Source organism: Pseudoliparis swirei, chromosome 4 (genome assembly GCF_029220125.1).
Source record: "Pseudoliparis swirei isolate HS2019 ecotype Mariana Trench chromosome 4, NWPU_hadal_v1, whole genome shotgun sequence".
NCBI lineage: Eukaryota > Metazoa > Chordata > Actinopteri > Perciformes > Liparidae > Pseudoliparis > Pseudoliparis swirei.
Window position 1 is genome coordinate 31,014,823 of NC_079391.1, and position 27,211 is coordinate 31,042,033.

The 27,211-nt window shown below is 42.5% G+C and overlaps 2 protein-coding genes across 2 annotated transcripts; one reads left to right on the plus strand and one right to left on the minus strand.

The window, feature by feature from the left end:
- The first annotated feature begins 52 nt into the window (after positions 1-52).
- On the plus strand, positions 53-21,743 carry LOC130193101 (excitatory amino acid transporter 2-like). Its single transcript, XM_056413440.1, has 12 exons — positions 53-533; positions 646-772; positions 10,587-10,726; positions 11,943-12,095; positions 14,391-14,641; positions 14,754-14,862; positions 15,132-15,258; positions 15,389-15,622; positions 16,222-16,416; positions 16,982-17,116; positions 18,140-18,344; positions 19,362-21,743. Exons 3-12 carry the CDS (start codon positions 10,597-10,599, stop codon positions 19,431-19,433), a joined length of 1,611 nt encoding a protein of 536 aa, XP_056269415.1. The 5' UTR covers positions 53-533; positions 646-772; positions 10,587-10,596; the 3' UTR covers positions 19,434-21,743.
- Positions 21,744-22,231: 488 nt separating this feature from the next.
- LOC130193240 (uncharacterized) lies at positions 22,232-26,148 on the minus strand. Its single transcript, XM_056413688.1, has 5 exons — positions 25,616-26,148; positions 22,821-23,867; positions 22,667-22,729; positions 22,497-22,575; positions 22,232-22,406 (listed from the first exon to the last, which is right to left on the minus strand). Exons 1-5 carry the CDS (start codon positions 25,710-25,712, stop codon positions 22,232-22,234), a joined length of 1,461 nt encoding a protein of 486 aa, XP_056269663.1. The 5' UTR covers positions 25,713-26,148.
- Positions 26,149-27,211: the final 1,063 nt, after the last annotated feature.

Consider the following 27,211-nt stretch of genomic DNA (forward strand, 5'->3'; position numbering starts at 1 on the left):
TAATTTTTAAGTTTTAAATTTCCACATGAAAACTTAATTAACGTGTATTTCAAAAGCACGTGTCATGTCAGAGAGCGTGTTTGGCGGATTTCTGCATGTTGAGCCGACGCTCACCCCCCCTCCTCCTCCTCCTCCTCTTCCTCCTCTGCAGACTGTACAACATGTGCTGTCATTGAGAAACACACTGAGAGGATTTGCTAAACTTAGCTCTTACTCCTGAGACTCAGACGCCCGCTGCGGCTTTGCGCTGGACACCTTTTTAAGCTCGGCCAATTAAACAATGAGCGTCGCTCAGGAGAGAGTCGGCCTCTGCAAGATTGTATTTCTACCGCGAGACTGTGCGAATGCATCTGGCTGCAACTTTTTTTCCATATATATATATATATACATTAGTATACATACTGCTAATCCATCACTTTTTTCACGGAGTGGACACTCCACCCATCGCCCAGAGCGGATGCGCTGACCTCTCATCTCAAATCCCCGCCCGTCCTGCCTGCGTGTGCATGTTGCAGGCTGTTGAAGGGCTGAAGGTGGAAGGGTTGCTCTGCCTTTAGAGGAGGAGAGGGGGGGGATATATATTTTATATATATATATATATATACACTGCTGTAAACACCTGTAATGACTTCTCTCGTCCAAAAGAAGCATCTCTCGACGCCGCGGCTTTGACTCCACACACTCGAAAGAGAATCGACGTTCTCTCGGATCAGGGGAGCCCACGCAGGGTTGTGTGTTTTTCTTCTTTTTTTTCAAACGAGGACTTCAGCAGGTGAGGAAACCTTTCATTTTAAAATACGCTAGAGGCGGATTATTATACTGTTCAGGCGTATGTATCCGACTGGAAAGCAGGAAGTAATTCTCCGACCCACCAGACATAAGTAGCGCAATTGGGCCTGAAATCTCCCCCTCAAGGTGACCTGGGATTCACCCTCCGGAGGATTGATGCTGAATTACACTTCAGATGGTTGCTGTACGGTCATGGAAAAGCTGGAAAAATCATGGAATTTGAAAATGGTTATTTACAGGCCTGGAAAAGTCCTTGAAAAACAAATTCAATCCCAAAAGTTTTGGAAAAATCAGGAAAATGTGTTACATTCATGTGTTCATTTATGTTGAGTTTGATTGAAAGAATATAACATTTATATACATGTTAATTATTTTAATCAAACTATTGTCATTTAAGGTTATATACTTGTGTATACTCGGAGATTTCCCAAAATGTTTGGTCTTCGAAAAGCTGGAAAAATCATGGAATTTGAAAATGGTTATTTACAGGCCTGGAAAAGTCCTTTAAAAAAAATGTAATCCCAAAATGTTTTGGAAAAATCATGAAAATGTGTTATGTTCATATGTTCACTTACATTGAGTTTGATTCAAAGAATACACATTTATATAAATGTTAATTATTTTAATCAAACTATTTTCTTTCATTTATTTGTGTCATTTAAGGTTATATACTCGTGTATACACAGAGATTTCCTAAAATGTTTGATCATGCTAAATCTGGGAAAATCATGGAATTTTAAAATGGTTATTTCCAGGCCTGGAAAAGTCCTTAAAAAATGTTTTGCCCAAATGTTTTGGAAAAATCATGAAAATGTGTTATATTCATATGTTCACTTACGTTGAGTTTGATTAAAAGAATACACGTTTATATAAATGTTCATTATTTTAATCAAACTATTGTTATATACTTGTGTATACACGGAGATTTCCCAAAATGTTTAGTCACGGACGTCCACCGGTCCCTGTGCTGGGTTAGACGTTATTTTTGTAGAGTTACAGTGTTTCTACCGCCGTTTCCCAATTCTACGAGTCCCTGAACGCAACACGGTGGGCGCTGTCTGTGGTTCGTACTCCTACCTGAATAAAGCTCATTGTGGGTCAACTCAGGATACTGGCATCAACACCATCAGTGCACACACAAAAAAAACAAGCTGGTGTTGGTCCTCATCCACCGGAGAGGGAACACACACACACACACACACACACACACACATACACACAGAACTGCTAGGGCGAATTTAAAGATTTAACGGCTTCACATCTGGGGACAGGAGCGAGCGTCGGCCCCACGATGCGTTCTCATGGATGTGACAGTTTCTTAAAGCAATGCGAAAAAAAAGAAAAAAAAGAAGAAGAAGTAGAAGAAGAAAAAAGCCCCGCTGGCCTTGGGCCACATGTGCATCATTAGAGATACGCTTCGCTCCGCTCCCGCCACACTCTGCTCCAGACAAGGCTGCGAGAAGATGGAGTTCAAAAGAACAGCCGCGGGGTTTCTTTACGCTGTAAGACGGGTTGCACAACAGACAGTTTCTTCTTCTTCTTCTTCTTCTTCTTCTTCTTCTTCTTCTTCTTCTTCTTCTTCTTCTCCTTCTTCTCCTTCTTTTCATGCTCGTTGTTCGGGACTCTTGACTATTAACATAATGGCAGCCGCGCAGTATGAATAAAACAATGCGCCGCACGCTGGCAGAGAGGTTAAATGACCCAAAACACAAACATGTAGTGGACACCTGTTGCATCAAACTGGGGGTTTTTCTTCTTCTTCCTGTCATCACTCAATCACTTCACACAAATAAATATATATTTATCATCTGACACTCAAGCTGTGATGAACAAAAAACCCGTAAAAAACGTACAAATAAATACGTAAACTCTGTAAAGCGTAAACAACTTCACAGGATTACGAGAACACGGAACTTTAGAAAAATAACAGCGACGACACGAGCGAGCCCCCGCCCCCCGATAATGATAATATTGGCCCCATAAGTCGAGCAAGTTGCCAATTCTGTGACGCTCGACACGTCCCTCCAGGCCACCATCCCCCCCCCCCCTCGTTTATTATGAATATTAAACATCGGGATCCTGAGAAAATGTCAACAAATCTAGCCAAAAAGAAATATTTCAAATCTTTCTGAAGTACACGACCCAGGCTAAAAGGTTTTGAGAGAGAGAGAGAGAGACGCCCCTTCTTCCTCCTCAGCTGAGTGGACGGAAGTCGATGTTCCTCCAGCACGATGACGTGTTGTTGACGGTTTGATTACCTGGAGGATCAACACCACCACATGGCAGACACAGACACACCTGTGAAATCCTTCTGTTCCAGACCAAGAGGACACTTCAGATCTGGGGATGTAAAATACTTATTCATTTGTAATTCTTTATTTTTACTGAGAATTTCACACATTCACATATAACATAAAACAAATATAAAAATGTCAGACAAAAATATAAAAGTATATATATACATACACATGCACACAAAACAGGACAATGATATATATACATATATATACAGATACATATATATAAATACACATATATACATATACACATATACATACATATATACAGACATATTATATATATATATATATACAACACATGCACACACATATATACATACCCCCCCAAAAAAATTAAACAGAAAAAGTAACAGGTGGTTTGAAAGACTAAGATTCTTTATTGTGTAATCTAAGATATAATCGTGTTAAACTGTAATCTCACAGTGACCTTGATCTTGAGTCTGAGATCGATTGCTTTCGCCTCAAAGAAACTTCAAACTTTTCCTCATTTCAGTAAAGTCCGTGCACCGCATCGCGATTATTTAGTATTATTTTCAGGCGCTTGACATTTTCATAAATGTTTCCTTTAAAAAAAATTACAAAATACGAATGTGTTCTTTTCAAATGTCGTGCACCCTTCGCGGAGGTAGGAGCAAAACACATCATCTGTGGAGTCAACATGTAAAACGTGATGTTCGGGCCTGGGGAGATATGGATTTTTATGTTTTTGGGGTGGTTCCTATATATCTAGCGAAGCCAAAAGTTCTTTTTTTACTTCAAATGGAAAAAGAGATGGAGATTGACGTCAGATTTAATTTGCCTTAAAAAAAAGAAGGACGCCGAAAAGACCTTTGTGTGAAATGAAGTCTGAGTGGCAACGGCGTCTCCTTTTCAACTTGCAGGGCCATGATGAGTCAAGAGCTCCTCTACTGCTGAACATTTTGGTTTTTAATTGTACATTTCCTGCCTAAGTAAGAGCCGTTAACTCTCTCAATCAGGAGCTGGTGCTCAGCTCCTGGCTCGGATCCAACGGGGGGAGGAAAAAATACCGTGCTCTTAGCAGACAGATGTAATTAAAATCATCAGTGAAACAGGATCATCAGCCTCTATGATGCAAAACAGGGTCTCTATTAGCTGGTGAGCGGCAACACGGTGAATACATATATATATATATATTTATATATAAATATATATATATATATATATATTTATATATAAATATATATATTATATATATATATATATATATATTTATACATATCCGTATAAGCGCAGTCTGAGCCGCTGGAACGATTAGTTCTTAAAAGTAATTTGTAGATTTCTTACTTCAAGGCTTCAGTCCTTAAAACAAGAGAACAATAATTTGCATAAATAACAGATAAAATAATAATAATAATAACTTTATTTATCTTGCACCTTTAAAAACAAAGTTTGCAAAGTGCTCTACAGAGAATCAAGGCAAAACAAATAGAATAGTAAGATACAAATATAAAATACAAAAATAAAATACAAAATTAAAAACAGACAAACTAAATTAGGGGAACCAAAGATCTGCACGACGTCACTTAAAAGCTGTTCTATAAAATGGGTTTTAACCTTTTAAGAAGTGATTTAAAAGAAGTGCTTTAATGCACACGGAAGGAACATGTGTATGTTTTTTTGCATTGTTTTGCATTATGTCCGATCCTTTAAACTAATTTCTGTTGCGACGACTAAATCAACGACTTTTTCAAATTTAAAACTTAAAGAATACATCGAAATCCTTTGTTTTGGCTTTAATGATAACAATTTAAATGATTTATTTTCACCGATATTGTGACGTAAATGGCAACTTTCCTCACTTTTAAAATGTGCCGATGTATATGTTCACTCTCCTGAGGTAATGGGCATCTCGTTTTTCGAGACAGATGTTCTTCCTCCGCGGCATATGGAGATTCATAAACAACGTAGTGAAGCGTATAATATTTAACTGATCTCCGAGCGCCAAATCCCCTAAAAGCATCGACAGTTTGACACATGGAACCGTCAGAGAAGCCCATTAATCCTCATTGTTTCTGCATGGATTGTAGGTATTTTACCAACTGACAAACCCGCGGGTTACATCCCGAGACTAAATCTCTCGTTAAATGGACTTTCCGCACCCACGTGTGTATGTTATGTAACGGGTGATGTTTGCATGAGTTGTATTATTTATGTCTTAAAAGTACGTGTGAGCTGTAAACATCTGTGAGGCTCACCGTAAAAGTTACACTGCCCTAAAAAAACATCGTATTCATTTATTTTAGATTGTTTTGGCTATAGGTTTAAAATCAAAATACTGTGGTTGAGGGCTGTAAATATTCTGTTATTTATTGTTTCCATAAATTCATTTATTCCACTAAACACAGTATCGCAATGAATAAATATTGGCATTGAAGCTACTGGTTTCTGCTGTAGTTTGTATGGAGCGATGAGTTTTATTATTTTCATTATTAATCGCTGCCAGCAGCAAAAAATATGATTTTTTGCTCAGTATTTCCAGCCGTCTCTGTCTAAATGTGCCGGGAGGATTTTTGTTTGTTTTGAAGTCAACCCTGTCAAAAACATTTGGATTTTTCTTTCAGTCTCTTTCTGACTGCGGCGTGGTTTTTGGGACGGCAACGCTCCTCCTGTAGAGCCCCGGATAACGTGGCTCTGACTTCTTGGTCCGTCGAAGTCGAGGGCGAAGGATAAAATAAACAAACAACAAACAAGGCAAATGCAGCAGCTCGTGGCCTCTATATGCAAGAGAAGTCTCTATATTCACACACACACACACACACACACACACACACACACACGTCAAGTGGATCATACGAGACGGCCGGCTACTGTTGGCGAAGCGCCTTTAACCTGCATTCTTTCTAATGGCCAGCAGGGGGGCGAATCCTCTGCTTATAAGAGAAAGCAACTCTCAATAAACATGAGTTTATGGTCTTAATCTCTCTTTTTCAATACAACATGATATTCATTTATTAAATGTGCATTAGCAGTTTTAATAAGGCATCTTAGGCTATTTTGAGCTATATTTTAGGAAGTTAAACATCATAATTCCATTATTACCTTTGCATTGAAAATGCCGGAAGGTTATATTTTGATCGCGTGTATTTATTTATTTATTTGTATGCGTGTTATTCGCAAAACTCAAAAAGTATTGAACCGAATCGCATGAAATTTGGTGGGATGATTGTTTATTATCCGGGGACCAGTTGATTAGATTTTGGGATCGATCGGGTCAAAGGTCAAGGTCAAAGGTCATGAACAGGTCAAATCTTCCTGAATCACATGGAATTTGGTGGGATGATTGGTTATTATACGGGGACCATTTGATTAGATTTTGGGATCAATCGGGTCAAAGGTCAAGGTCATGGAAAGGTCAAAATCTTTTTTTTACCATAGCACGATACATTTTTGTCCAATTGGCATGCAACTAATGCCAAAATGTTCATAATTCAATGCCCAATCTTGTGATATGCGAAGGTATGCGCTCTACCGAGTGCCCGTTCTAGTTTCATAATGCTATGAAAGCATCTCTTTCATACAACTTTACCCATGTATCTTGCCAAGACATTAATGTCCCATGACAACATTATAATCTTCGTTCACTTATGCCCTAATTATTTCCTGAACAGAGGAATAATTCACTCTGTACATTAACTGTGTGCCGAGCCGTCTCGTCAGACCGTACGGAGCATCAGAATAATACGTCTAAAAACTGAATGCATCAGCATAAAGTCATTCATTTATTATCTGTGCAAATTCTAAAGCTTTTGCTTCTTTTTACCCTCAATTTCAATTATTTAACCGGCACTATAGTGTGTGTCGCCGTATTTTAGTTTTGTCCACGACTAAACCTTAAAAAAGTTAAAGTCGCGTTGCCAGGTCTGTGGCGCTTCAGGATGTTTAGTGGCGTTTGTAGAGCAGATGTTGAGGAGAAGATTACCTGAATCACACATCTTCTGATTTGCTTCTGTTTTTTATAATTTAATTTATTTATTCGTTGATTGCCACAAAGTGCCCCCTCTCCTCAATATCGCCCATACAAAGGATTTTAAAAATAATTTGTGGAAATGTGCTCCACACTTGCAGACCCGTTCCCCTGAGCACGTCTGATCCACCTCAGTGTGTGAGTGTGTGTGTGTGTGTGTGTGCTGGATTAGGATGGCTCAGGACAGATTAGTTAATTATAGACACCTGCTGTCTAAGCGTGGCGTGCGTTGTCAGGTGTTGCGGCATGAGGCCGGCCGTCGCGTGGCCAAGCGCTCGGCCGGCCGCGTCTTCGCCGGTCGCTTCGCCGCCCCCTCAGCTCGGCTAACGGGAAACCTTCACACCCCTCGCCGCGAGGCAAACTTTCGCCTGGCGGGAAAAAAATGGTGTGTCGCCTCTTTCCCACCGCAGCTATTTTTCCGCTTATTGTTTCCCCGCCTTCTGCAATCAGACAGCCGGCATTGAATTCTCCCGTAAATTCCATAATTTGCACTGTTGTTACCAAACAAACAATTTTTGACATCATGAAAAGTATATATTTAGCCGGATTTCCCCCCTTTTCTTAAAAAGTATTTGGCTGCATCCAAATCGTCGAGACGCGGCGAAACTGTGAAATACAAAAAAAACGTAACCCAAACGCGAGGCATAATGGACGTCTGATTAAATACTCCAAAAACGCGTTGAAGGAAAAGCAATCAGTCGTTCCTGTTCTGCTCTCGTAATCAACTCTTCTTCTCCTCTAAGCTCCTTTTGGCGGTTTAATTTACTACGTCATTGTTTTCCGGACATTGTTTTTGACATTTCGGCATCGGAAGCGTTCGAGCCGAATCGACCGATCACGTGCCGAGCGGGTTTTTCGGGTTACGGCGGGGGTTAAGCGGTCGAAGCCGGAAACACATCGGCCGAATCACCTTTGATAATTACGCTATTAAAAATAAAAATAAATAACTTTTAGGCAATCTGGTTTTTCGAGTCACAACTCCGAGTCTCACGTCACAAGTTGCTAATCTGAACTGGCGAAACCAGAAACCCCCGATGTACAGCCCCTTGAACCCCCCCCCCCCCATAGTCTCTTCCGTTATCAGGCCGATAGCCTCTGAGTTGCGAGAGTACATCACATACCAATGAACCCATTCCAGATTACACAATAATCAGTCGCTTTGCGAGAGGCTCAGCCGCGTTGTTTGCCCACAAATCGTGGTAAATGGTTTTAGATTCTCCGCGTGGCGTCACCTTTTTTTCTGAAAAGGCTGTAAGAAAAATTCAAAGATCTTCAAGGTCTGATAAAGATCTGTCAGCTGGGCATGTTAGGCGCGTGGTCGCTAAAGAATCTCCCTGCTGCGTCTGCGTTGTTTCGCTCTCAGTAAATCAGCTTGAGTGAAACATCCTCAACACTATTCGTGTTTTCAGTGAAGAGATAATCGAACGCGCTGATCGTCATCTCGTTCCGGAGCTTCGGCGACTTGATTTCATCGGACGTCCAAAGTAAACAAATACCACCGAAGCGAAGAAGAAGAAGAAGAAGGAGGAGAAAAAGAAGAACAAGACGGAGGAGAAGAAGAAGTAGAAGGAGAAGAAGAAGTAGAAGAAGAAGGAGAAGACAAAGAAGAAGGAGAAGACAAAGAAGAAGGAGAAGAAGAAGGAGAAGACGAAGAAGAAGGAGAAGAAGAAGGAGAAGAAGAAGGAGAATGTCCTGTTGCCGGGACATTATTTTTTCTCCGTCTTCTTCTGTGGTGTTTCGCTGCCAGCGTAAATATTCCAGGTGTGAAAGTCACGGAAAGGTCGAGAGTTTTCCGAACGACACGGGCGCTACTCTCTCCGCCGTTGCATAACCGTTGCGCGTCCGTGCTCTGCGGGGGATTTATCGGCCGCACGTGGGGGGAAAGCTGATCTCTAAGTTAAAGAGGCTTTGCGGCCCGACCACAATGGCGATGAAGCGGCGAGACGGAAGCGTCTCTGAGCAACGAACGACAGACCCGGAAAACCTGGAGCCGAAATCACTGACCACATGCAAAAGAAGAAGAAAAAAAACACGTGTATTGCATTTGCTTGTGATGGGGCGGAGACACTTAAACATCCGAAATGATCAGGAAGGACTTTGCATAAAGCAGCAGACGAGGAACAGCTGGCCTTCCGTTTGATTAAAATCCAGTAAAACTGGAATACATTGTTTTAAAAATGCAGATTATTCACAGGCTCTTTATTGATTCTGTGCTAATTGCCACTGATTGTAAAAGGCCATCTGCGTAAAAACTCATTTTTATTTTTTTTTACAACTTTGCATGCATTCAGAATGCAGAGCGTTCACATGTAACTACGTGTGCATCGATTACGTCACGACGCAAGCGAAGACTTCTGAAGGAGCTATATTGGCGATTATGAGTTGCCGATAGTCACCGCTAACTCTGCGGTTCGCCTGGTGAGGGTATCGTGCACTAGATCTCACCACCAGGAGGTATAATCAGGGTTCTTACACATGTTGACCAATGGATTTCCAGGACTTTTCCAGAACTTTTCCATGACTTTTCCAGGACTTTAAACCAAATGTCCATGACCAAACTGAAATCTCGGTACAAACATGAACATTTTAGAAAATCTTGCGTATTGAGAGCGTACGCCGGCTTACGTTTTGAGCGTCTTTCTTTAAAAAACATATTAATTATTTCAAACGCGGCGTAAATGAACGTGTGATTATGACAAATTTCCATGACTTTTTCAAAACTTTTATGATTTAAGTTTTTTCCATGACTTTTCCTGGCCTGGAAATGAGCATTTTAAAATTCCATGACTTTTCCAGGTTTTCCATGACCGTACGAACCCTGTATAATGCACCCGCTGTGTCTCTGCAGGCGCCCTGAACAACCAGTAGGGGTGGAAATCCCAGTGACAAGCAGCTGATCCCTTACTGGCTTCCCACTAACAGGGTTCTTACACATTTTGACCAATGGATTTCCATGACCTTTCCGTGACTTTTCCATGACTTTAAACGAAATTTCCACACCCAAACTGAAATCTCGGTATAAACATGAACAATTTAGAAAATGTTGTGCGTCTTTGAGCGTCTTTCTTTAAAAAACATATTAATTAATTCAAACTCGGCGTAAATGAACATGTGAATATAACAACATTTCCATGACTTTTCCAAAACTTTTATGATGAGTTTTTTCCATGACTTCTCCAGGCCTGGAAATGACCATTTTAGAATTCCATGACTTTTCCAGGTTTTCCATGACCGTACGACCCCTGCACTTAGAAACATTGTTCCGAATGCATAGCCAGACTGGAAGTCTCGAGCATCTTCTAAATAATATCTGTGTATTATAAAGGTTGTCTCGGCAACCGCTGTCTGCGCATTAATCGTTGTATTTCTTCCATACTCAGAACGTGTGTGGCATTTCTACTCAAAGTTAGATCCATAACTTAATATGAAGGAGGTTGAAAATAGAGATGGGGTTGCACTAGAGTTGTTTATGTGGCTGGTAGTTAATACCAGCTCTTCTTTGCCCCTCTCAGTGCCAATAAAATGCAGAAGCAAGTGGAGGTCAAGATGGACGGGAGCCACCTTGAGCCCATCGTGGAATCTCCCGACAGCCTGTGCAGCAGCATGTGTGATAAGATCATGAAGAACATGGTTCTCACTCTCACCATCTTGGGTAAGTTGTTTTCCATCCCGCTGTTCGCATCCACAATCCCCGCAATTCCCAGCATGCATCAGTACAAGTCCAGGTAGATCGTTCAGTCCATCACTGCACACTCAGACAAACAATAGAAATAGAGCAGCACGGACATTGACCATGGGTATTTGACACACACACAAAAAAAGCCGCGGTAAGACAGATGGCTGGCTAGTTAGCTTGTGGCTTTTTTTAAGTTTTCAATTTGACTCATTTAATCTCTTTATTTTTCGGCGTTACTGCAAACCCTTCACCTCCAGTCAGTTCAGTTTTCATGCGAATGTTATCCCACCGCAGCGGTCGCTAAGTGCAACCGCGCGGCTACGTCGATTTGAATGAGAACGTCCGTCCCGCTTCTATTATATCTCTACGTTTACCACCAATGGGAAATTAACTGTCGGGGGAACCTGGAGCATCAGATGATTGACCCTCCCCCCTCCCACTCCCGCAGTAGGAAAACATAAAAAAACTAGAATGGGCACTCGGTAGAGCGCATACCTTCGCATATCACAAGATTGGGCATTGAATTATGAACATGTTGGCATTAGTTGCATGCCAATTGGATAAAAATTGACCGTGCTATGGTAAAAAGAAGATTTTGACCTTTCCATGACATTGACCTTGACCTTTGACCCGATTGATCCCAAAATCTAATCAAATAGTCCCCGGATAATAACCAATCATCCCACCAAATTTCATGCGATTCGGTTTAAAACTTTTTTTGTTATGCGAATAACACGCATACAAATAAATAAATAAATACACGGCGATCAAAACATAACCTTCCGCATTTTCAATGCGAAGGTAAACATTCTAAATAGCATTCAAATAGGAAAACATGGTTCACAGCTTCTTGTTACAGGCATTCAAATCATTCTGTGATTTAATATTTCATATGAACTGAATACAAACAAGAGAGAGAAAAAAGCAGTCGTCCTCTGCGTGTTATGAGTTCACTGTTCAACTCTATTTTTACTCGACAGTTGATGACGGATGTTGAGCGACTTGGAAAACATTTGTTTTTAAAGTCATCTTCCCTCGGCGTCGTTACTTTATAACGAGGTTGGACCACGTATACGCGGCACCGTGCGACTCTCCGATGACTCCGGGTTGCGTCTCGCGGGCCGACACTTCCGGGCGCGCGGGGTTTTAGCTTCTCGCGTCTCTTTGTGATTTGATTTGTGTGTTTTCTCAGGTGTGTTTCTGGGCTCCATCAGTGGAATGCTGCTGCGGCACATATCGCCTCTTCACCCCAACGTCGTCATGAGCATCGCCTTCCCCGGAGAGATTCTAATGAGGATGCTGAAGATGCTGATTCTGCCTCTCGTCGTCTCCAGTCTGGTCACAGGTGGGCGAGTTGGTGCAGGATGTTCTGCTCAATCGGCCCGAAACGAGGCGGCGGCGGCGGCGACTTGTGGCTCGTTGTGTTTGAAGGAGACCCGAGGACGAGAGGCGTACAAGTGTTTTTTTTCGAGGGGTGGGGTTCGAAATCTAAAAACTGTATTTTGTGAGAAAATGAACATCAACAACTCGCCGGGAAAGAAATGAGGTATTTTTTATGTTTTCGACAAACCGTGGATACGTTGAATGTCTGCATTTGAGCATTTTACGTGATATAATATTAAGTAACTCGAACGGGCACTCGGTAGAGCGCATACCTTCGCATATCACAAGATTGGGCATTGAATTATGAACATTTTGGCATTAGTTGCATGCCAATTGGACAAAAATGTATCGTGCTATGGTAAAAAAAGATTTTGACCTTTCCATGACCTTGACCTTGACCTTTGACCCGATTGATCCCAAAATCTAATCAAATGGTCCGCGGATAATAACCAATCATCCCACCAAATTCCATGTGATTCAAGAAGATTTGACCTGTTCATGACCTTTGACCCGATCGATCCCAAAATCTAATCAACTGGTCCCCGGATAATAAACAATCATCCCACCAAATTTCATGCGATTCGGTTCAATACTTTTTGAGTTTTGCGAATAACACGCATACAAATAAATAAATAAATACACGGCGATCAAAACATAACCTTCCGGCATTTTCAATGCGAAGGTAACGAGCCAGAAAGCCCTCTAAGGCTTGTTGTTCCACTGGTGACGTTACCTAAGAAAATTGGATAACAGTTATCTACGTTGTTACGTTACATCGTTATCTTATTATTTTAACATAAACCAAAAGCGTACAACGTGGATACATTCAATGTCTGCATTTGAGCATTTTACGTGATATAATAATAAGTAACAAGCCAGAAAGGCTAAGTTTTTCCACTAGTGACGTTACCTAAGAAAATTGGATAACAGTCGTCTACGTTGTTACGTTACATCGTTATCTTATTATTTTAACATGAACCACAAGCTTTTTTCTGAACCAAGTAGAACTTAACAAATCGTTTGACAACGTTAACCGAAAAACAATATTACTTTATTGTGAAGAAACGTAGATATTCAACAGTCAAATACTTTCTGACGACCGAGTTGACAGAATCTACTGAAACTAAGTATTTAAATACAGTTACGTTTTGTTGCCGTTAAAATTCTGTTGCAAACATTTAAAGTAGACATATTTTTTACAAATTATAGAGCCCAGGGATGTCCATTTAGTTCATTATTTTTAAATGTTTTAACTTTTTAAAAAATCTTTTTGTCGTTTCTAATTCTATATGCATATGTGACAATTATAAATACGGTCTGCAGTTGGCCACAGTGTGCAGACACATTTTGACAGTTCGCGAAACTTCTCCACAAACTTAATTACCCTCTGGGAACAATTCACGTGTCACAAACTCCAGTTATTAATTCTGTGCAGTTGCAGAAGTCGAGACACAGTGTTTCAATCACTTGCTTGTCACGTTGGAAAAACACATTCAATAGATTATTCCTATTGTCTGTACTAATGTGAAGCTAAAGCGTAGAAATGTTCTCCTCGTGTAGCGGCAGAGTTTCTGAGTCATCTCTCTTTTGGAAGCAAGCCATGAGAATTTCTTTCTTTCGGGGAGCAGAGTTAGTTAGTTTTTCCAATATATTTGCACAATATGTTCTCACAGCGAGAACAAAATCCACACTTATCTAAATGAGGTGAGCCTCATGTGTGAAGGAGTCCACGGTTCAAGTGCCGCAAGCCGGTCGGTCTGACGGGAAGCGGCAGTTTGGTGAAGGCAGCTGATCACCTTCATGGTAATGTTGAGTTTCAAATATTTTCATCGAAATCATTTGTGCTAAACTTTAAAGGAAAAAGAAGAAGAACAATGGAGAGACAGAGAAAGGAAACATAAAATAATAATAAAAAGGGAAGAAAAACTGTAAAATAAATACATCTGATCCTCTCGAGGTGTCATTAGCTCTGTGATCCACTTTTTAAAAAAAACATTAGCCCATAGTCTGTTTTTGAGATGCATACAATTTACTAAATGCATCAGGTCATTTCCAGTATAATAATGTTAAGCTCTCGCTCTTAATAAATAATGCAGCATATTTCGTCTTTCTACTTTGGGGGCCTAGAGAAGAGGGTCAGATACATGGAAATGCTTCGGTGAGTTTTCAAAATCATACTCAATCCCGATCTCAAAAAAAGAGAGAAACATTTTCAGTATCTGGGGGAGGTTACTGACGTTATTTTCTTACCCGACAGGACTGGCGGGTCTGGACGCCAAATCCAGCGGCCGCCTGGGCACCCGGGCCATGGTGTACTACATGTCGACGACGGTGATCGCGGCCGTCCTGGGCGTGATCCTGGTGCTGCTCATCCACCCCGGTAACCCCAAGCTGAAGGCCAACCTCGGCCCGGGAAAGAAGAACGACGACGTGTCGAGCGTGGACGCCTTCTTCGATCTCATCCGGAACCTTTTCCCGGAGAACTTGGTGCAGGCCTGCTTCCAGCAGGTGGGTGTGGGGGGCGGGGCCTCTCGCCGGAGAAAACTATTCCAGGGCGTCCGATTGGCGTCACTTCCTTCCAACTAACTTTTGTTCTTCCCCCCCGTCTCTCTTTGTCCAGATCCAAACGGTAATCACCAAAGTGCCGGTGCCCACCAACAGAACCAGAGCGCCGCCGCAGTTCACCGTGAAAAGGACGCTCCAGTTCAAGGGCGGGATGAACGTCCTCGGTAGGTGAAACGTCTCGCAGCTGCATAGCCGAGAAGAAAAACCAGGAGTTTATTTTTCATTTTCGTAAGAACACAATAACTAGAGAACGCAATAAGAAAACACCCACCTGCACCTGAACCGATCCAGCTGTAACAATTAATTAAATTGTCTTTTTTTTTCATCACCTGATCTTTTCCGGCATTATCCCGTTTTTAATAATTTTTTGTTTTTGCAAACACACACACTCACATTTATCCAAGCGTAACACAACATCGCTGTGTCCCTACAGGTTTGATTGGATTCTTTGTCGCTTTCGGAGTAATTATGGGCAAAATGGGAGAAAAGGCCAAAATGATGTTGGAGTTTTTCAACGTCCTGAACGAGATTGTCATGAGGCTCGTCGGCGCAATTATGTGGTAAGTGCTGTCCGCCGCAGGCATACCGACACCGCCGAACCATTCCTCCTCAATGTTTTCAAAACACCTCAAAACATACCAGCAGACATATAAAACCGTAACCGACATACATCGCCTTGTCTCTCCGAAGGTACTCCCCCTTCGGTATCGCCTGCCTCATCTGCGGAAAGATCATCTCCATCGCGGACTTGGAGATGGTCGCCAGGCAGCTGGGCATGTACATGGTCACGGTGATCGTGGGCCTGTTCATCCACGGAGGCATCTTCCTTCCGCTGATATATTTTGTGATAGTAAGAAAAAACCCGTTCACCTTCTTCATGGGGATATTCCAAGCCTGGGTCACGGCACTCGGAACAGCGTCCAGGTACGACCGGGGGATTTCTGTGCCTGATTCCAATGTGTGTGATTATTCCGACCTTACTTTGATAAATACTTACGTTTCCCTTTTTCCCTCCACGGCCATATGGTAAATACCCGATGCAAGCTTTATTTCAAATGGCCACACGGGAAGTCTTTGGCTTCTCGCCGTGTCTCGGTGTGGGATGGCCTGCCTGTGCCAGATGTTTTATCAATGGCGTGCATGCACTCTCTCCACCTCCGGAGCTCGGCTTTGCCGCGTTCTGGCCCGCTCGGCGTTATTCATAAGAGAAAAACATCCACAATAACGATGAGATTCAGCCTCAAAGTGAACTCGAACTTGAATAACTTTCTGCTCTCTCTGTGACGTGAGACTCCCGAAAGTCTTCGTCTGCGTCCGTCTGTTTTATTTAACAACTTAACATAAATGTTTGACTATAGTTTAGAGTGGATTTAGAAGAATAGCGTAATTAATTTTGTTTAAAAAACACCCCAAAATGAACAGACAGTCTACGATTTGCTGTAAAGTTCTTTATTCTTGCTAACGGAGCCCGGGGAACTGCATTATCCGTTTGTGACCACGGCCGCGTTTCTTCCCTCCTGCAGTGCCGGCACCTTGCCCGTCACGTTCCGATGCCTGGAGGAGAACCTGGGCATCGACAAGAGGGTCACGCGCTTCGTCCTCCCGGTCGGCGCCACCATCAACATGGACGGCACGGCGCTCTACGAGGCGGTGGCCGCCATCTTCATCGCTCAGATGAACAATATCGACCTCGACTGGGGCCAGATCGTCACCGTAAGGTGAGAACGCGCCGGCGGTTCACATTTCGGAAGAAAAATGCGCTTGAGCCGAAAGATAGAAGATAATATTTAAAATCATGGGTCTTCCTTCGTGAATACCAGAGCTTTTTTTTTTATACAGTAAACTTCTGATAATTTAACATTATTTAAATAAAATCGCATGAAATTTGGTGGGATGATTGGTTATTATCCGGGGACCATTTGATTAGATTTTGGGACCGATCGGGTCAAAGGTCAAGGTCAAGGTCATGAAAAGGTCAAACTCTTCTTGAATCGCATGAAATTTGGTGGGATGATTGGTTATTATCCGGGGACCATTTGATTAGATTTTGGGATCAATCGGGTCAAAGGTCAAGGTCATGGAAAGGTCAAAATCTTCTTTTTACCATAGCACGGCCAATTTTTATCCAATTGGCATGCAACTAATGCCAAAATGTTCATAATTCAATGCCCAATCTTGTGATATGCGAAGGTATGCGCTCCACCGAGTGCCCATTCTAGTTTAAATATAAAATTGTTTTGTGGCAGTGCCTTCTGATAATATGAATGTGTTTCCCTGATTCAGTATGACAGCCACCCTGGCCAGTGTCGGAGCAGCCAGTATCCCCAGTGCTGGACTGGTGACCATGCTTCTGATCCTCACGGCGGTGGGGCTGCCCACCGACGACATCAGCCTCCTGGTCGCTGTCGACTGGCTGCTGTGAGTTCACCAGCAACACCAAACACGTGAAGACACTTCCTGTCCAGTTTAACCCTAAAAAAAAAACAGAATGAGACCAAATTCATATTTTAAAGTGCCGTCATTTCAACAAAACTAGGACATTTGAGAAACGCATCATCATGCTCAGCGTTTATAAAGAAGAAGAAGAAGAAATCCAAGTTATTCATGAGAGCTTCAAAGGATAACTCCGCCCACTACATTGTCTCAAATTCCCTCCCCCAACAATCCTTTGGACACTTAAATCTTCTTCGGCTTTGTATGTTCCAGCAAATCACGTTGACAAAGGCTCATATTTGCATTTTACCCACGGCTTGAAATGCCAGAACTCCACTTATTCACATGTTGGCTGGTATTGGAAATCTCTCGCCCCCTATTCCTATTTATTCATTATTTATTTTGGCATGTTACACTGTGAGTGGTGGTCAATTTATTGTTATATTAATATACCCGGGCTATGCATCTTTCTTTCTTCTTGGACCATTATAATCACGACTATAGATGATGCCCAAAAACCTTCAAGACAAAAACAACCTTTTGCCTAAATGTTGGATTATTCTAGAAGTGTTTGGCCCGTTCAACATCCTGTGAGTCGAGCAAACAGATCCACAAAACGTTTGGCTAATGTTTCATTGATTACATTTGATCACAAACAAACTAAAGACCTCTCGCCGGTTTGTTTCTTAAACTTTCTCGCTACTCGTTCTTCCGCTACGTAACTTGCACACCACGTAACTTCCGATAGCGGTCGCTCGATACACAGAATGCAAAAAAACTTTGACATTTAACGCATCTCTGGCTCGCGGAGATAAACCACCATCGAGGCCGAAGCAGCATCAAAACGGACGTTCTTTCTCTGGCCTTGATAACTTTCCTGTGAAGTATTCGTCTCTTCAATGCCCAAAACTAGCAACAACACGTAAAAACCCAAATTTGGTTCTCTATTTTTCTATCATTAATTTCACCTCCTGTGTCTTTCCGTCCATGCAACTTGTTCCCGCCCAGTGATCGTTTCCGGACCTCCGTCAATGTGGTGGGGGACTCCTACGGGGCCGGCATCGTGTACCACCTGTCCAAGCACGAGCTGGACTCCTTCGACCAGCAGGCCCGGATGGAGGACTTTGAGATGGCCAAGCAGTCCTTCTTTGAGAATAACAGGAACCAGAACATGTACTCTCACCACAGCTCAATCTTGATAGACGACTGCAAGGTACATTTCATGTTAACGGACATAGAGACGTGCATGTAGAGAATCCTCCTTAGCTCCGTGTCTGCCGTGCTCGTCTTTCTTTTCCTTTTTCCGTGTATCTGTCCGTGAATAGAAAAAGGGGCGGAAACGAAAAATTTATATTTTCCGTATTTATTTATCCACCTGTTGTTCATATGAAAAAGCAGTTTTTGTGTTACCGGGTTCAGCGAAAAAGCAAAGCACGTTTCTTTTCTTCCTTTTTTTTTACATTATAGATTTTGATCATCTTCAAAAACTCTGTTTTAATCTCTTGAAACTCAAATGTAAGGGTTACATTTTTAAGAATCAACCATTTTGTAATGCATTGTCTTGTACACAATTATATTTAAGTTGTTTTTAGATGTATGTTTTTATTTTATTTTATTTTATTAAGAAACTGTTCTTTTATTTTATTTTGAATTGGACATGTATTCATGGCAGCCCTGACCAAATTACACTTTTCAATCATTGGCCATCTTTTTAAAAGAGCATTCTTTTTACAATTATATTTTGTAGCAAGGGGTATACTGTACATAAAGACTGCTGTTTCACCCAATGTTTCATCCAGAATGATGCATTCATTTATGAAATGCATATGAAAGTTAGCTTTTAGAGAATTTTCACTCATACGTTAGAATATTTGTTGATATTTCGTTGTTTGTATGATGCAACTTTTGCATGCCGATTACTTTGATGACTAATTATTGTAATTCGGTTGGGCAGAGAATCCATACAATACATGGCCAACTTCAAGAGAACTATGATTATCCATATTTTTCACATATTGAACATTGACATGTAAGCAGCCCCACCGTGTCATTGTTTCAGTGTACGAGATGTGTTTCAATGCCGGGGGATTCGAACAATACTTCAGCCCCGAGGCCAATGGCCCGAATGTAAAGGCCGCACAATGGCTCCTCTGCTCCCAACCGCTGGCGGTGTGTAAAAGACGGTGCCTTACCCCACACACAGTTAGATGTTCTTGATAATTGCTTGCAGGTCACCAATGGCAAAATTGGCAACCCTGCAGGGTTCTCCCTTGTTGAGGAGGGACCGTGGAAATGCGAGTAGAGCAGATCCAGACGCTGCCGCGCCTTACCTCGACAGTTCCGACAGCTTTAACTTTCTGCCGAAATCAACAAAAAGCACACAAAGAACAAAAAAAAGGAAAAAAGAAAGAAAACAACCCCACTCCAAAAAAAAAAGAAATTGCATAGAAACAAGAAGGAGCGAAACAGAGTGAAATGAAAGTAAGCAGAGACAACTTGTACCCCAGAACACACAGTCGGGCCAGTCTTTTTCTTCTTCTGTCAGTTACCCATCGAGCTACTGGAGCGTACCCCAGACGGCTCGCCAGACTTGTGTTAGATCTCGCATTTGCACTAACTGTAATGAAATGGTGCATTTCGAGCACTTCCTATACGAATCATTACGCGGTCGAAACTCCACTCGGGGCCTCTCAATCTTGTCCCGTCGACGAAAGACTCCTTCGAACCTCCTGCGACACCTAATTTCTCTTTTGTAGCTCGAAGGGCAAGCGACACCGTGTCCTCGTTCCCATTTAATGCAACCTCAAAGCTGGCGTAAATGAACTGTTACTGGAAGAGATCGGCCGATCAGAATCAGACACACGATCGTTTGTGTACTCTGAGACACTCTGATCGTAAACTCTGGACCCGAGGGTGCTCCAAAATAATGCACTCTGGGTTTATGAAAGCTGAGCGCTTTCGTGTGGCACTGTGCTGCATGTGACGGTTACGCTGCGTTACCTTTTGACTCTTTGACTTACGGGATTACACTGTGATGGCCAAGCCTAAAAAGCGAAGTTTAGGGTTAAGACCATAAGAGCAGAGAGCAGATAGGGATGGGGGGGGGGGGGGGGAGTGACCTCTAAATGTGGCAGCAAAAACAGAACAGGATGTCTTGAGGAGAGCTTTAAAGCAGAAAATAGAGTATGTGAAGGGTGCCCTCACAAGCTGTTTATTCATTTGATTTATTACTTTTTTTGTATTTATTTTCTGTGTGAGCGATGCACTAAGTTTCTGTCTGCAGTCCCCCACCCTCCCAAAAAAAGTCATGCCTGTGTGCTGGAATGTGCCGCGTATTCACGTGCGAAAGAAAGGTCGGGAGGTTCAACGAGGAGGAAACGAAGACGCCGTCTCTCGGTCTTTCAGCGGGGGCCGGTGCATTGCTCCTGTGTTTTATGTCAAAACTGTTTATTTCGTTGCTACAAGACAAACCTTGCCTTGACGACGTCGACTGCAGAGACCGACACGTTTCCGTCAGAACTGTTCATTTCAATCGAATACAGGGACTCATGGATTTTGAGGCAGTTTTTTTTTTTTTAGAAGAAGAATTTTTGGGAGCAAGAAGAAAAGTTCCTCCACGTCCGCGGGTCGGGGTTTACCTCTCGGGACATCACTTAGATCTCACAACGTAGATTTCCATGCCACAGATTTAAACGCAAAGAACGAGCTGGTTATTAGCCGCGGATTTAATCAACAAAAGGTCGTAGGGAAGTCGGATGAATAACGTACAAATTTCCGAGGCGTCGCAACTCTGTTCAAACCGGCTCAATTATTATTCTTTTTTTGTAAGCGACAGCTTACGTAATCATGTTTAAAGTGCCTCCTTGCACTTTGTGTATATACTCTCTTTAGATAGTGTACAAATCAAATGTATAGAATTTGACATTTCATGTCATCTTATCAGGATTGTTTTTGCTATGCTAAAAGTTTCCATAACTATATATGTGTGTATGCCACAATGCTAGTACGTATAATTTTTATTTTATGGGCCACTAGTTGCCCTGATAGTTTGTGAATTTAGATTACTTAAGGCATTTAATTCATCCGTTTTTAAAGAGAAACCACCGAGTTTCAAATGTTCGTCAGGGAGCGAAAAATACACAATATTTCTTACTTTAATTTGTGATGGCTATTATTTAACGGTTATGAGAACATTAGGGTTGTTTCTTCCATGTGGATCATTGACGTTGGCAGCTACAGTATGTCTACATGCTGTGACAGCCTTCCTCAGAAACCAACAGCACACTGACTCAAGTCAACACATCTATAAATTTACATACATTTTCTCAATGTATTGCATTTCATATTTGGCCAGTCTTAATAAAAAATAGTTTCATTAGACTGGCCTCGTGTAGCAAGTGTTTCCTATGGACATGTGAAGTTGGACAAACTTTATTTTTTGGGATTCCGCGCTCACGTTGGTGCAAGAATGTATTTAACGCTTTCCTCTTGATGCTCTGTAACTTCGACGGAGCGCAGACGGTATTTGTCAAGCAAGTGGACTGAACTTGTGTAAATGTCTTAATACTTGCGTGTAAATATTTATGGATACAAAATAAATGTTTATCGATGAGCTGCCGGTGTGATTTCTTTGTGTGCGTCAATAGAAACTAGCATGATAGTTATGCGCACCGTTTCTTTATTGAAAGGGGGGGGGGGGCACAGAACAGCTTAATATAAGTTACAATGCACAACAGTCTTAAGTTGTGTTATTAGAAAAGGTTTTAATATAATATTTACACAATGCTCAAGATTAAAATTCACCTTAGACATAATATTCCATCCATCATCAGACCTGCAAGTTAAAAACAATATTTACAATAAAAATGAAATAAGGGGCCTTTGTGCAACTTACCCGACAAGTTTTGTACTTTACAGTAAATACAATGAAAACAGTAACCAGAATATTGTTGTCTCAAAGTGACGATATGATAAGAGTTTGGGGGATTGGCTCGGCTCTGTGAAAGTCAACAGGCCCAACCGGTTTTTGATGAAATGTGCTTCAAATACAGTCTTTGTGGTTCTGTGACGAGTCCTCCAGAAGGTCACGCTTCCGACCCCTCAGCGAGACGAGTATTTCCCCGGAAGCTCCTCCAGGGGGATGACGGTGTACTCTGAGCCGTTCTCGTTCCTAATGGGATGGTCGTTTTGCAGGAACGTCTCCATCTCCATTTCCTTGTGCTGGATCGAGTTAGTTCTTTTCTTCAGCTGGGAGGCCCGGCTCGGTCCATTCCACCTGCGCAAAAGTAAAATGGAACGGTGAGAATGCAATTCTACGCTCAAAACATTTCTAGAAAATATTGTTAGTCTGATTTTGAACCCTTACTTCTCTCTAGTGGCGATGGCAACGAAGAGCATTACAAGTGCTGCAAGACCAACAACAAAACCAACGATGATCATCCACCCTGGAGATATGAGACAGTAGAAGTTAGTCAAATGGAACTTTTTGGCCAGAAAATTCAGTTTATTAGAAGCATTTTTTTGGTCTGGACTCACCTGGTGTACCAGCAGCTTTCGAGGTTTCCTGTATACCTTCAAATATTTTCCTGCTGTTTGGTTCTAGAAAAAACAGATTAAAAATGGTCCATAAGCAATAAAAATATTAAAGTGATTGTCAGCGCCACTATTGGGTCAGGTATTGGATATTTACCAATAATCATGCGTTGACGACCTCTTATGGCAGTAGTTGTTGGCATCGGTTCAAACAACTCCCCCGAGGCCGATCCTTCACTTATTTCCACCAGCACAGGAACCTTTTGTCTGGTCGCGGAGGTCAACGATGCAGCGCTAGTTTCTACACTGGAGCGTGTAGTGGTGGTGGAGTACAGGTCAAACATCTCTCCGTCTCCAGATCCCGAGTAAGAACCCTGGGTACTAAGGAAGCCAACGGTGGAGACGGCGGGATCGGTGGTTTGCGAGGCCAAGATGTGGTTCGGGGTGGCGCTCGTCTGGCCTTCGTTCGGCACCGGGGTCGAGCCGACCAGAGCGGTTTGGGTGGCCGACGAAACCGAACTAGAGGCGCCCCGCGGCTGCGGTGTGGCAGCGGCGCTCTGAGCATGTGAAGCCGTCGTGGTTCCAAACTGGAGGAACACCGAGGTCGTGGCCACCTCGATGGGCTGCCCTCCGCTGCCTTCCATCGTGACGCCCTCTTTGGAGTCAACGGCCGGCTGCTGGGACGCCTGAACGGTTGCATTTGTCGTGGGCGAGCCGGTCCCTTGATTCATGGGCGAATCAGTTGCTGGCAAGCCAGTTGCGGGCGAGCCAGTCCCTTGATTCATGGGTGAGCCAGTTGCGGGCGAGCCAGTTGCGGGCAAGCCAGTCCCTTGATTCATGGGCGAGCCAGTTGCGGGCGAGCCAGTCCCTTGATTCATGGGCGAGCCAGTTGCGGGCGAACCAGTTGCTGGCAAGCCAGTCCCTTGATTCATGGGCAAGCCAGTTGCGGGCAAGCCAGTTGCGGGCGAGCCAGTCCCTTGATTCATGGGCGAGCCAGTTGCGGGCGAGCCAGTCCCTTGATTCATGGGCAAGCCAGTTGCGGGCAAGCCAGTTGCGGGCGAGCCAGTTGCGGGCGAGCCAGTCCCTTGATTCATGGGCGAGCCAGTTGCGCCTGAAGGGAGGGAAAGATTCTCGACGAGGAAGCCATCCGTCACAGCCTCTCTGAGGATGTCATCCAAGGCTTTGGCGGGCATCGGGGACATAGCTAGGAGGAAAAAACAAAGGAAGAAAAAAAATGCCACAGGTTACATCGAGTGTTTGCGCAACTGACCCAACATGAGCCGAGCAAAAGGAAAGTTACCAGGGCTTTAGAGCGCTTCGCCCCCAAAGACGATTCTTGTATAAACTTGTCGCGGCCGTCTTTCATGAGCGCCATCGGGAGACGGCAATGATTAACTCGTGTGACTAATCGGATACGAGTGGGCGGACAAAAGATCCGCGGCCACATCAAAGCATTAGTTGAAGAGCAAAGCCCTCGTTTGGCACACCCACTGCAACAAGGTAAACCATGGTGGTTCTTTTTCCGTTTAAGGAAGTCGGTTTCAGGGGGTTTGTGCCAGCAGGGAGGCAGAAGAATAATAGTCTGTATTATTTATACAAATATTCATTGTTTATAGCTCAATATTTAGTGAGTCTTAAGGTTCTACTCGACTTTATTATAATCTCTCTAGTCTTGTCCGACAGCCATCGCAAGGTCATTGCTTTTTTAGAATAAGATTTTACCTCTTTCAAACCACATTTAATGATCATGCTAAATACAATACAGAATAAAACCAGTGGCTACCACAAGAGTACGAGATTATCGGATTGCAATGACTTTTCAGGGCCCTAAAAAGCAAAGATGAGGGACGAAGAAAAAAAAACAGCTTTTTATTTCATGCTCCATTGATCACTTCATGACACCTCAGATTCATCGTTTGACCCCTTATTAGGGCGCTCGACTCTCCAAACCTTTGGAACCACCGGCTAGCCTAATTATATATGTAAAGTAGTTATAATAGCGAGAAACCTTTATAAGATGCATCAGTAAAAATGCTACTTACTCATTGGCATCAACAGTGTAAACATTTTACATTATATATTTAGATTATTAGTCACAGGGTCTATTTCTGCAGTGCTTTTGATTTCTGTACTTTAAACACTCGACTGGTAATTGGAATAGTTTACATGTGGTTTTTGGCACGGATACAAAGTAAATAATCCAATAGCACTTTGCACGCCAGAATATGCAACCAACTGGTTCTTTGACATTTTATTTTATTAAAGTCAATAACAAGGGAATGTGAATAAATTAAAAAAGACACCTTGCACTCTCCATTTCTGCCCCGTCACGTTGAGCTCGAGGAAGTTTCCCATTTGACCAAACTTGTGCGACAGCTTTTTGCTGATCCGTGGTTTCATCTTACTTCAGAAACGCTCGTATTAACGGTTCTCCTGGAGCGGCTCAGGACATTTGACAAAGATCTCCGTTGTCTAATCCGGTGGGGGGGGAAACCTGTGCAGCCACGGTGAAATAGTACTCTGGAATTCTGGCAGATAAAAAGTCGAACCCCGAAACATAACCGCTCATCTCGAGGGAGGAGAGGAGGAGAACGCCGACTCACGGGGTGAGGATAAGGACACCGTGGGCATTATTGAAATGTCAGAGGTCTCCAGAGGAGGATTACTGCGTTTGTCAGATGGAAAACCCAGAACTACGGCCTCATTAGTCCACGGGTGAACAAGGTAATTCATCCCAATAATCCTATTCAGGGAATATTTTATAGGATGCAAGAAGATAAAAAATATAAGTAATCTACCTGGATTTAGAGAGTTCTCCTTTTATAGTTTAATCATAAGAGCCAAAATCACATGGCTAATAATATCACACGTACTCAGCAAAAATAGAAAGTGTTGGTTTAAGTGTTTAGGAAAGATTCACGGCTTTAAAAACAGAAGATATTGATTACTTACCATTAACAGGTGCCGAGTGGACCGCAGCGAGGAGTCCAAGAATAACCCCGAAAAGAAGAGTCCTCATCTTCATACAAGAAACGTGTGACGCAGCCATGGAAGGGAAGTTGGAGCTGATCTGATAATGAAGGAGATGAATTATGCCTTTGCTTTTATACACAGAGCAGCAGGTAGGAGTCACATCATGACAACAATGGCTCACGTCACACGCATAAAAGGGGAAGGCTGGCAGAGGCACACCTGTGGACACTCCCTCTTCCTACCACACACACTTTCTCACGCTATTGTCTCCTTCTCTTCCTTAAACACACAAGCACGGACACAAACACATCCAGTTTTTCGGGAAGTTAAAGTAAGTTTTCGCAATAAATCTGACGACATAACTAATATAGCGCCTCAGTCCAGAACGTGACAAAATAAAATGTCTACATACACCGTTGATGAGACCAAGTCTTACATTTACTACAACTGTTTAGAGACGCCATAAAACTATACGTACGAGAAAGATATACAAACATAACAGAAAAATATATTTTTTAACAATTTAAACTACACACACACCTTAAAAAAAAGAGAATACCATGAGATTAGGAGTGGGATATTATATTTAAGAAAAAATCAGGCCGAATTTCTCTTACTCAATGATTTCTCATACATTATCTATATATATATAAACACCTTCCTGCTAACTTATGCATGCAAAGATGGGCAATATTTACTTTATAGACTGCACACGAGTTAAACACTTTTATATAATGAAGTTAAATGCAACGATATAATAACATGGTCGCAATGCTATAATTAAATAAATGTAAAAACCGGTCTCTGAAGGCTACTGATGAATGGTAATGGGTTGGTGCGTCGCCTTTCTAGTCGACCGACCACTCAAAGCGCCTCATGTCATTAACCCATTCACACCGACGGGACGACCTTCGGGAGCAATTTGGGGTCAAGTGTCTTTATCCAGGGACACATTGACCGTGTTTACATGCATTCGAATAACTGGCTTAGTCGGACTGAAATCGAATTATCCGTTTCATGTAAACACCTTTGTTCGACTATGTGCGGTCCGACTACGATCCGATTAACACCCCTGGATAACTCGATCCGGTTGATAATTCGACTATCGCGGCATGTAACGGTGAATTGGATTAGGAACTGGACTCTGCGTCTTTGCGCATGCTTGAGAATGTTGAATCACCACGAGTTGTAATGAAAACAGCGCCACCTATCGTATCGGATATGACATGCTTTCGGCCAATGATTAGAATTACTCACTGCCATGTATATTGGGATAACAGCAGATCCCCCAAAATATAGCATAGTCCGACTAAAGCCAGATTCGAATTATACCATCATGTAAACGCACTGATTGACGTGGACTCAAAATAAAAAATTCACCACTGAATAAACTTCAACCAGCGGCTCAATTATGGAAACCCCAATGACCACCTTCAGGGAAGTAGAACACGGCATGGTTGTAAATTGGGGAATAAATGACATGCAAAACTCTCAATGACAGCAGATGAGAATGTATGTGCGGCAATGTGGAATACACCCAATTCGCCCCCGGCCCCCTCTTCCAAATTTCCCATG